Source organism: Pseudophryne corroboree, chromosome 1 (assembly GCF_028390025.1).
Source record: "Pseudophryne corroboree isolate aPseCor3 chromosome 1, aPseCor3.hap2, whole genome shotgun sequence".
Taxonomy (NCBI): domain Eukaryota; kingdom Metazoa; phylum Chordata; class Amphibia; order Anura; family Myobatrachidae; genus Pseudophryne; species Pseudophryne corroboree.
In genome coordinates, this window is record NC_086444.1 from 170,648,441 (window position 1) to 170,660,821 (window position 12,381).

At 50.2% G+C, this 12,381-nt stretch overlaps 1 protein-coding gene across 3 annotated transcripts in view; it reads right to left on the reverse strand.

Annotated features, from left to right (window-relative positions):
* BDP1 (B double prime 1, subunit of RNA polymerase III transcription initiation factor IIIB) overlaps positions 1-7,242 on the reverse strand; it is a 240,670-nt gene extending 233,428 nt beyond the window's left edge. For 2 of the 3 annotated variants that reach the window (XM_063963887.1, XM_063963886.1), the window contains exons 1-2: positions 6,694-7,242; positions 97-679 (exon numbers count right to left, since the gene is read on the reverse strand). In XM_063963887.1, coding sequence (XP_063819957.1) covers positions 97-679; positions 6,694-6,905 — 795 coding nt within the window. In that variant the 5' untranslated portion in view covers positions 6,906-7,242. The remainder of the gene's footprint in view (positions 1-96; positions 680-6,693) is intronic. The other variant, XM_063963885.1, reaches the window with a different exon arrangement.
* Between the last annotated feature and the right edge of the window lie 5,139 nt (positions 7,243-12,381).

The following is a 12,381-nucleotide window of genomic DNA, read 5'->3' on the forward strand; positions in this document are numbered from 1 at the left end:
ATTCTATTTACATTTAGAAAAGTTTCAGGAGCAGATCTTAAATATTACAACGCACCAGACATGCTTAAGAGAGAGAAAAAATATATAAATATATACCCGTTCTTTCCGCAATTCATCCCTAAGCAATTCTCGTAATTTTTGTGATCGTCTAAGTCTCTCCTTCTCCAGATTACCAACAGTCTTTTTAGAAGTAATTCGCTTATTTGTCACAAAGTCTTCATTGATAGACTTCTGGGAAGGTCTTTCTTTAAGAGGACTCAGCTCGTCCCTTGGCGTGCACTCCACAGGTTTAACAGGACTCGCTTCAGAATGTTTAAGGACAGATTTTTTATAAGGAGAAAACTGGGGGACCTGAGGCACTGGAGTTCTCTTTTCAGGTAAGGCCACATGCTGCGCTTGAGTTGCAGCAGGAGGAGCTTGTGACTTTGGAGGGCTCGGTAATTTGGCCTTCTCAGGTGGAGACACTTCAGTCTGACACGGAACATTACTGACAGGTAATGTGGGACCAATTTCCACTTGTGGAGGCTTGGGAGGAGGAGCAACAACAACAGGTTTAGAATTAGAAAGCCTTGGCTTGGCCAGGTTAGGCAATGTGGAAATCCTTTTCCTCCTCTGGAGAGGTGTGGAAGTTGCCACACTCGGCTGACTTTCATTGCTGACAGTGGTCGTCTTTTCATGCCTGGCAACCAAAGAAAGAGGCAGAATAAGTACATTTAAGACATTATTGACGTTTACAATTGTTATGACATCCCAGCAATTACTTCTTTCTCTGCTACAACCTTAATTCTAATGAGTTTAAAACCAAAATAAACGAGAACCAGTTCTGTAAAGGTGCCCATGTAACACTCACACACTATACAGTGTGACAGACAGGCAATACTGCCCAGTGACTAAGTTTAGCAGGCTATTTTTTAGCAGTCACAAATTGGGGGCAATTCATTCACTAACAATAACCATAAGCTGCCAGCAGCTGGCCTGTTTCCCTGCTAACTCACGGCCACAAACATCACAGATCACAATTTCCCTTTGCTACCTATAGAGGTACATGCAGGAAAACCTGCAATGTTCATCCTCCTTTGATGAAATTACAAGTAGGGTAAAGAAAATGGTTATTAAGTTCCTTTCTATTCAGGTTCTGGGACCCAGACATTTTACCTATCAATGTCCTATTTTCCCCCAAGGTAGTGACCAGTGTGCACTGTAGTGTCCTGGTGTGCCCTGACCACTTGCTCTATTGGCTTACAGCGGGACAGACTGGGAGCACATGCAGCTTATGTCGGGGAAGCCAACTATTCAGAGTAACAGCATGGACGGGCGGGATATTCTATATAGCCTGATGTGAAAGCCACATTCCTGGAGCCACAGAATAGACGGACCAGTCAAGGCTATTTATTCAGAGAAGCAGCTCCATACAGTAGGTGGGAGACCTTATACAACCTACTGTATTATAGGCTGATTAAAGCCACAAGCTGTTCACAATCTTGGTGAGAGATACAGTACACAATGTACTTCCCTTAAACTACCTACCTTGCATTAATAATTTACTGTTGAGAGCTGATTCTACAGGCAAATCCATTTTATTTTCCTGAATGGAAACGTAATCACAGGAGCTGGCATGCCCAGCAGGGGTCAGTAGCCAATAGTAACCCCTTTATATTACACAGATTTCATTAGGAACTTGCTGTGTGTGAAATTCATGCTGTTACTGGGACCCATTTCAGAGAAATATTTGATATATTTATACTAGGTGATTCATCGCACTCTACAGGCGCTCTTCACACCGTCGTAAGGGGCTACGTCCCCTTAACCCTTGCACGCTCTTGTGGCGTGCAATATTTTTATTATATGGAGTATTAGCTCCAATTATAATTGTGTGAGTGGTTAAATATGGCACGGACAAAGGGCGTGCGATGGTTAAGGGGTCTTAGCCCCTTGCAACGGCGTGAACAGCGCATGCAGGGCCTGATGAATTGCCTAATAGGTGCTATGGATGGGGGAGTGGCGGGTGTGCGGGGGAAACACGGATGGGGGTGGGGGGCCGGGAGTGCCGTATGTGGGGGAGGGGCGGTTGCGGGGGTGCTGCGAGTGGGGAGGGTGTCCGGAGCCAACGCAGGTGGGAGAGGAGCGGGTGCGGTGGTGCCGCGTGTGGGGGAGAGGCGAGTGCGGTGATGCTGCGGGTGGGGGAGTGGCGGGTGTGATGGTGTCGCGGGCAGGTGAGTGGCGGGTGCGTGGGTGCCGCGGGCGGGGATCCGGACCCACCGTGGGTGGGGTAGGAGCAGGTGCGGGGGACGCCGCGGTTGGGGGCAGGTGCGGTGGTGCTGTGGGTGGGGGAGGGGTCCGGAGCCACCACGGGTGCTGGAGGGTGTGTGTGTGGGTGTGCCGCGGATGAGGGCCGGAGGTACTGTGAGTGGGGTAGGGCGGGTAATGCTTCTCCAGGAAGCAGCTAAGCTGCTGTCCTCCCTTTGCCAGTGATTCTCCCAGAGACTCGCACAACAGCCAAACAGCCAGTGGCCGCAGCAGCATCCCGTCCGCCAGATTGCCGGCAGCGGGGCGAGAGCATCGAGGCCCCGTGCGGGTTCACTGCATTCACCACGCTGCGGGCACGGTAAATATAAAATAAAAAATATACAGATGTGTCCTCTTACATCTTTGCTCCGTGCGCTACAAGTTGCAATACACATAACGTGTGAGCGCCATGTGACTTGGTAGCGAAGAGCGTCTAATTTTGCGTTTATCCTGCGAAAATGGGTCTTCGACACAAAGTAATGTAATAGGACGCACAAGCAGCTTCTGCTGATCAAAACGATTTGCAGCATGCCTATATTCTGTGTGTGACTGCGACTGTATTTGCATACAAAAAGCTATGCTACAGTGGATTTTTTTCCCGGATGCAGATAGAGCCACAAGTACACACAGCATATAGGCATGCTGCATATCATTTTTATCAATAGAAGCTGCTTGTGCGTCCTATTGCATTACTTTGCGTCTAAGACGCATTTTCGTGGAAAAACGCAAAAAAATATGCTCTGCGCTACATAGTCCCGCCACGGCGACTGTTGCAACTTCAAGTGCTGTTTAGCGTGACTGCAAGGATGCAAGAGAATATATCTGTATACATATTTTTTTAAACCAAGTTTTTTGCCATAAATGTTTTAGTGAAAAACAAATTAAGTCCTGCTTATTATATTAAAACTGTGAAACATTGTTATGTATTAGAAACCCAAGCATATTTAATGCTTTCTATTCATTAATGGTGAGATGTAATGGAGTCCGAGACTGCCGGAGGTGCGGGATGCCGGCCAATCTCGGATGTTTTTTAAAGGGACAATCACTTGGTTTTGCCTCTTTGAAAAAACGTCAGATCGGTCTGCATCCCGCATCTCCAGCAATCTCGGACTCCATTACACCCCGCCATACAATCCAGACTTATCAAATCCCCATACACACTAGACGAGATTTTGAAAATTCTCGATCAGAAGGGCCGATCCGAGCGAGATCTTTCACAATCTCGTTCAGTGTGTACACTAAATGTTGTTAACGATGCATCCGACATCACCTTGCCAACAGCAAGGAACAGCTCTCCCCCACTGTCTGCATCGGCAAGAGTCTATGCACTTGCCGATTAAGGCACCCCTGTCGGGTCCCGTCCATATCAATGTTGTGTTGGGTACACATTGTCTACTGTGTACCCAGCTTAAACTTTACCACAGAGTGGGGAAGCACCAAATGAGTACCGATTGCAAGCATTAAAGGGAGTTGACAACAGAGGCGAGTTATAGGCAGATAGTCACACAGTGGCCCCCACGCTATGGAAAACATTGCTCCAGCCCACTCTGAACCTTCCTGGCATCATCGTACATCATTGCCTACAGCATCGTAGGCAATGATGGATGTCTTTTGGAGGTAGAGACAACATTGTCTCCGTCTCTCTACAGTAGGTGGGCATGACTGACTATAGGAGCTCTACCCTCTCGTAGACATAATGCTGCAATTTGTCCACTCCCTCCCAGACTGACAAACACACCCACGCACGCTCGGTCCCTGACACACACACACGCTCGGTCCCTGACACACACACACACGCTCGGTCCCTGACTCTCACACACACGCTCGGTCCCTGACACACACACACACACGCTCGGTCCCCGACACACACACACACGCTCGGTCCCCGACACACACACACACGCTCGGTCCCCGACACACACACACACGCTCGGTCCCCGACACACACACACACACACGCTCGGTCCCCGACACACAAACACACGCTCGGTCCCTGACACACACACATACGCTCGGTCCCTAACACACACACACACACGCTCGGTCCCTGACTCACACACACACGCTCGGTCCCTGACACACACACACACGCTCGGTCCCTGACACACACACACACGCTCGGTCCCTGACACACACACACACACACACACACACGCTCGGTCCCTGACACACACACACGCTCGGTCCCTGACACACACACACGGTCCCTGACACACACACGCACGGTCCCTGACACACACACACACGCTCGGTCCCTGACACACACACACACGCTCGGTCCCTGACACACACACACACGCTCGGTCCCTGACACACACACACACACACACACACACACACGCTCGGTCCCTGACACACACACACGCTCGCTCCCTGACACACACACACGCTCCCTGACACACACACACACTCGCTCGCTGACACACACTCGCTCGCTCCCTGACGCACACACACTCGCTCGCTCCCTGACGCGCACACACACTCGCTCCCTGACGCGCACACACACACTCGCTCCCTGACGCACACACACACTCGCTCCCTGACGCACACACACACTCGCTCCCTGACGCACACACACACTCGCTCCCTGACGCGCACACACACACTCGCTCCCTGACGCGCACACACACACTCGCTCCCTGACGCGCACACACTCACTCGCTCCCTGACGCACACACACTCACTCTCTCTACCTCTTTCCCTGACACACACACTCTCTCTCACCTCTATCCGTATCTCTGACACCCTCACTCTTGCTCCCCCCCTCTCCCTGACACCCTCTCTTTCTCGCTCCCCCACCCTCCCTCTCTGTCTCTTTCCTGCTCCCCTTATTAGAGGGATTGTCTGGCAACTGTAGCTATGATGCTTATAGTCAGTGGAGAGTCTGGAGACAATTTAAAGGACATAGTAGTGGCAGAAGTGTCCATTTAATTGGTAGCCTTCATCTGGCCCTGATAGGCAGAAGATGTAGGGTCTCTTTATTTTATAGCCCAATTAACCTGCCTCTTGGTGACATAAGAGACGACTTGCTCAGATCACTTCATGAGAGGTAAGCTCCCAGGGTGGTCTTCAGTAATGCCGGCTGTCGGGATCCCGGCGCACAGTATACCGGCGCCGGAATCCCGACACTTATTCTCTCTCGTGGGGTTCCATGACCCCCCCTGGAGGGAGAATAAAATAGCGTGGCGCGCGTAGCACGCCACCGTGCCCGCAAGAGACTCATTTGTGCTCGCCACACTGTCGGTATGCCGGTGGTCGGGCTCCCAGCGCCGGTATGCTGGTCGCCGGGAGCCCGACCGCCGGCATACCATACTACTCCCAGCTCCCAAGATGGCTGCCAAAAGAATGGGTGCTATATGGTAGGTGCACATCGCACGGATCAATTCATTCACCATAACTGCCAGAAACACTACCCACATATCCTAGACATTATAAAGAATACAGCAACCAGTGAGCTGACTGTGTGTTCATGAAGAATGGTCGAGGTTTTATGTATTCAGATTTTGTAATGTGCTGGTGGCATCCAGTATATCTATAGGCAGTGTAAATGTGCACTGCAAAGAGGACTATGCCCTGTCAGTTGTTCAGTGCCAGCACACACCTGTACAAATACCAGTGGACATGCTTCCAGTTGCCCTTCCAGCTGTTTGCTAAACCGGGTGGTATTCATGTGACCGGCGGTCGGGAGACCGACGGTCACATGACCTCCACCAAAATCCCGACCCTTCACTATCCCAATGGTCGGCATGCCGACCAACAGGGACTATTTCCACTCGTCGGTGTCCACGACACCCATAGAGTGGGTCGCCACCGAGCCCGCAAGGGGCTTGCTGCCCTCGCCCCTCCCTGCCGGGATCCTGGCGTTGGTATGCTGACCGCCAGTCAGCCATGCTACACCCTGCTATACCTACCCTGGCTATACCCACAAACAATGAAACAATACTAAAATTGGATCATATTTTATTAATATTTTAAACTGTCCTTGTTCTTGTGATAAAGCAGATTCAAACAAAACTAAAGATGAACTAAACTACTGTATGTCATCCTTAGGGTCAGTTATGTGGTGAGGGACAGGATTTGCTTCTGTTTGTACACGTTATGATTGATAGCCACCTGCACTGGTTTTGCCTATTACATTAACCATAAATAATTTGAATTGGTCCTGAACCACCAACCTAGGGAAACCCTGCAAATGCCCCGAGGAACCCCAGGATAACACGGCACACAGCTTGAGAACCACTGTACTACAGGTACATGTAACCTGCAGCTCTCAAAAGGCAGATGAACTATATGTCCCAGCATAACCTGGGATTGGCAGCTATACAACACCTGAGGAAGTGCAGGCGGTGACAGGTTCCCCCAATCAGTGGTGTCTCTATTGCAGCCACACTATAATGTGACACTCACCGCTCTGCCTCACTCTCCCGGGGCTGTGTCTCTGCGCTCCCCTGGGTGGCGCTCTCCTCCAGGCCTCCTCTTACGTTATCCTTCCCCGTAACATGTACGGGCTCTGGCTGGGGGGCTCCCACTCCATCTCCCCCGCCGACAGCCCCGGACCCTGGGGCACGGCTTCCTGGCCTTACGTTCGGCTTGAAGCTGAGTCTCGCTCTGCGGATCATTGTGCAACCGGGTCCCCGCTTCTCCCCTTCCTCATCCCGGCAGCAGCTGTGACACACACCCGGGCCCAGCGCACACAGCACGCCGCAGCCTGTCACGTGAGGCCAGGAGGGACGTACCGGCCGAAGAGTAGACAAGTTTCAGTATGACATCATCTGCGGGCGACACGACGTGACGTCATGTGACAGCTCCATGTGCATTATTATCATTATGGTAGCGTCTAGTTTCTTTTAGTGGAGAGGACCTTTCCCATAAACCTCTGGATCCATGTCACAAACTATTTGGAATAGTAACCTGTGGCAAGCCATAGACGCAACCGTATTATTATACACAGTACTAGAGTGACAGGAGGGAGTGCGGCAGTTACTCAGTACACACTGCACAGGAGGGTGCTCTCTGTCTGGCCACAGTCCCAGGAGGAGGGTGCTTTCAAGTGTCTCAGCAGATCTTTGTTAATAACACTTACTGGGTTTTTTGTATGCTTTTGTGGTTTTTATTATTCTTAACCAAAGACGAATGACATGCTTGTCTCACCTGTAAGACACATCTGACTTAAGCGTGTTAGAAGGGGATGTAGTTATGTGTCAGGTGGTTAGGAGACCATCGGTAACAATGCCGGCACCTACATCCCGCCCACCCATAATCCTGACAGTCGGCATGCCAACTAAAAAGGACTATTCCCACTGTGGCTGTCCACGGCACCACAGCATGGTGAGCACAGCGAGCCCGCAAGGGGCTTCGTTGCGCTCGCCATCCCCCCCCCCCCTTTGCCGGACATCTCAATGCCGGGATCCCAACATTAGTTTGGCGCCCATCGGTCACGTGATACACCTGTTAGAAGATAGGGCTGTGGATTCGAAAATCTACCTCTTATAACAGTGGTTTCCAAACTTTTTTTAATCACGGCTCCCTAGAATATCAGAATTTTATTCACGGCACCCCTAGGCCAAAAATTTCTTATTGAGAAATTTAGAAATAAATATTACATTAAGTTTATCGCGTTTATATGTCATCCTTAGGGTCAGTTGTGTGGTGAGGGACAAGATTTGCTTCTGTTTGGCCACATATTTTATGACTGGCAGCCACCAGCACTGGTTTTGCCTATTATATTGACCATGAATAATTTGAATTGGTCCTGGACCACCAACCCAGGGCACCCCTGCAAGTGTCCCGAGGCACCCCAGGGAGCCACGGCACACAGTTTGGGAACCTCTGTCTTATAAAGTTTTAGATATTGTTTCCGTTGAATACTCACATCTTTAAAAAATATTATTTTTGGACTGATAAGGTGATTTGAAAATGATTATTATTATTTTATTATTATTCTTACCTTTATGCTACCTTCCAGTGGAAAAGAAAACATTTGTTTTAACCTATCTGATGGATGTCAACATGACCCATTCCAGAAATACCGCTCTCAGATCACAAACCCAGGTCAGACCCGGCTTTTGAACCCGGGTCCGACCTGTGTCCAAGCAGGCTCAGACCCTTTCACATTACAGTTTCGTTTTTGATTATTCCCGGGTTAGTGCCTTTCACGCTGAACCCGGGTCACCCATGTTAAATACTGTGATGTGATTTAAAATAGACTTTTCTGGCTCACATTGATGAGGTTTCAAAGGAGGGGCTGGGGACTGCTCTGAGCAGACACATAAACAGCCAATCAGCACCTTTTTTCTGAGACCTGGGTTGAATATCTTGAGTCGGAGGCAGGGATGTATCTTCCTATTGGCCAGGATGGCACTTGCCAGGGGCGCCTGCCAAGGGGGATGGAGCCGCCCGGCAGTGCCACCCGTGCCAGGGGGTAGAATGACATAGTAGTTCTCATTGAGTATATACCTTAGCAGTGCTCATCCACTGCCAGACTCTCAGAAGCGTATTGCACTCTGACACTCTCTGTGACTACAGTCACAATGATGGTGTCACAACTGAGGGCCTGAGCTGACGGGAGGCAGCCTCAGTTGTAGGGGCTGAGATGTAGTGAAACCTGGGAGGTTGTATCAGACCCCTGGACATGTAAGTTACACGTAGGAAGATTGCCCGAAGGCGTGACCACGACAACCAAGGTAAAAGTCAATGATATTTATTAGACAGACTCCATGCAACACAGCAGTGATAAAAAGAGATACGTAAAATCAGCAGTAATATATATCACAGTTCCTGGGTACTACAGGATGGCAAAGGCCACAGGGCTCTGGTAGTATGGGTACAGTTCTTATTGTCCTCTAGATGGAAAGTCCTTACCAGGCCCGACTGTAATAGTGGGAATAGCCCAGGTTCATACCAGCTGATGTTCCATGGAAAGCTGGACTGCTGCAGATGAAGTGGCTGCTGTGAGTACTGGTTGGAACCAGACAGATGTAGACACGGAGTGGGTGCTGGATGGAACCAGCCAAATGATATATGAAGCTTGAGAGCGATGAAATACAAATGATATATGGAGCTTGAGAGCGGTGAAATAATAGTACCGGTGGTTAATGGAAATCTGCAGAAATGGTACCGGCACTTTAAGAAGAGTTGATCTCTGCTGGAAGCTGGATGCTGGAAGCAGGTGAATCTGTAATTGGAGATGGAGGAGTCATAGAGGACTGGAGAGTCAGGCTGCACCGCAGGTGGTAGACTGGAGCGGGTCTCTTTAGTGGAAGCTTGGAGACAGGAGCTGGAACCTGGAAAACAACCACAGGAGAGAGACAGACTGGAACTAGGTTTGACAACCAAAGCACTGACGCCTTCCTTGCTCAGGCACAGGATACTTATACCTGCAGCAAGGAAGGGATTGCCTAGGCAATTATGCAGATTCCATGGAGCAGCGGACTGGTGGAAATTGGACATGTGACAGAATCCAACATGGCTGTGCCCATGTTGGTACTTGGAGGGAAAGTTGGTTTGGTAATCCATGTGGAAACTTAGCAGTAATGGCGGCGCCGGCCGCAGAGGACAGGAGACGCCAGACTAATGACTGCACACTAGAACCACGCGGAGGCCGCGGCTGGCATGAGGCGCCACTCTGATAACCTGTATACTGGAACACAGGAATGGCGGCAGAAGGCCGCGGAGGACGGGAGACGCCATTCAGAAGGTAAACATGGCGCCGCTGTGACAGCGTCTCAGAGTGACAGGAGAGGGATGCAGAATGTGGCCATCAGCACTACAGATGAAATCCGGCCCTGGAACGCTGAGCCAGCCTCAGGAGACATCTAAAAGGCAAGTAATGGCGTCCAGATACCCGGATCGTGACAGCACCCTCCCCTTTAGGAGTGACCCCAGGACACTTCTTCGGCTTTTGAGGAAACTTAGAGTGGAAATTCCGGACCAAGGCAGGAGCATGGACATCTGAAGCATTGGTCCAAGAGCGTTCTTCAGGACCATAGCCCTTCCAGTCAATAAGATACTGTAATTGGCCGTAACGGAAACGTGAATCCAGAATCTTGGCAACTTCATACTCAACTCCCCGTTGAGTCTGGACTTTCGGAGCCGGAGGAAGTGCAGAATGAAACCGATTCAGAATCAGCGGTTTCAAAAGGGAAACATGGAATGTCCTAGGTATTTTCAAGAAGGAAGGTAACTGGAGTCTGTAAGCAACAGGATTGATGACTTGTTCAATTTTGAAAGGACCGATGTAACGAGGTGCAAACTTCATGCTGGGAACTCTTAACCTCAAATTCTTCGTGGACAACCACACACGAACACCCACCTTGAGAGCAGGAACCGCTCTACGCTTCTTATCTGCAAACTTCTTGTACCTGAACGATGCTTTGAGCAGAGCCGCTCGTACATTCTTCCAGTTGTTTGCAAACTGACGCAAGGTGACATCCACTGCTGGAACAGAAGTTGCTGGAAGCGGTTGGAATTCTGGAACTTTAGGGTGGAATCCATAGTTGGTGAAGAATGGTGTTGAAGAAGATGAGGAATGATATTGGTTGCTATGGCAGAACTCGGCCCAGGGAAGGAGTTGAACCCAGTCATCTTGAGAGGAAGACACATAAATGCGGAGGAAGGCCTCCAAGTCCTGATTCACCCTCTCAGTTTGACCATTGGTCTGAGGATGGTAAGCTGTAGAAAACTTCAACTTGACTTGGAGGGCTTGACACAAACTTCGCCAGAATTTGGCTACAAATTGTACTCCTCGATCTGAGATGATCTCTTCAGGAAGACCGTGGAGTCGGAAGATCTCTTGAATGAACACTTGAGCCAACTTGGAAGCTGACGGAAGACCGGTGAGAGGAATGAAATGTGCCTGTCACGATCCAGGTAATTCCTTATCAGTATTTACCTTCCAAATGCCTCCTGAGACTGTCCCAGCGTTCCAAGCCTGGATTCCATCTGCACTGTCTGTGTGCAGCATGCTGCATCTCTGTCTCTAATCTCTTTACTGTGATTCTGGCAGCATCAGGGTTAAGTTTCACATGCAAGTTACAAACAGTCTTTCCCTCCAAGTTCAAACATGGGCGCAGCCATGTTTGTTTTCATCACATGTTACTTTTCAGCCTATCAGCTGTACTCTGCTCTCGGCCTGATTACCCAGCAGCTGCACTCTGGACTCTGCTTAATCAGCCAGCCAATCCCTGTTTCCCAGCTGGTATAAATATCTTGTTCCTGGGCTGGAAAGTTTTGTCAGTGCTTCAATTGTCTTCAGTGATTCCAGTTTGCAGTTCTTCCATGGACTTTCTCTGCAGTACAGCCTGACTCTGCAGTGTCTACATTGCTCCCTGTGACTGGCAGTTACCTGAGACCGGCTTCCAGCTTCTAGCTTCCAGCGGTGCTCTGCCCTGCCAGTAACCATCGGTGCTCCGCCATCGATCCCGAGTCTCCATCGGTGCTCCGCCATCGATCCCCAGTCACCATCGGTGTTCTGCCATCGATCCCAAGTCTCTATCGGTGTTCCGCCATCGATCCCCAGTAACCATCGGTGTTCCGCCATCGATCCCCAGTAACCATCGGTGTTCCGCCATCGATGCCCAGTAACCATCGGTGCTCCGCCATCGATGCCCAAGTCTCCATCGGTGCTCCGCCATCGATCCCAAGTCTCCATCGGTGCTCCGCCATCGATCCCAAGTCTCCATCGGTGCTCCGCCATCGATCCCAAGTCTCCATCGGTGCTCCGCCATCGATCCCAAGTCTCCATCGGTGTTCCGTCATCGATCCCAAGTATTTCTCTGAACTGTGATTCCTGTTACCTGTACCAAGTCATCCGTATTCCTCTGAACTGTGTTTAATAAACCTTTGAACTTTCCTTCGTTGTCTTGGTCACGCCTTCGGGCATTTGTTCTAAAGGTTCCCTGCTTGTCTAAGAACCCTGTACTGCCTCCCAGGTACACATATACCTCAGCCCCTACAACTGAGGCTCCCCCTGGTCAGCACCAGCCCTCAGTTGTGACAGTGCCATCTTGGTGAACCGGTCAACTACCACCCAGATGGTATTAAACTTGTTGCACATAGGCAGGTCTGTAACAAAGTCCATCGACAAATGGGTCCACG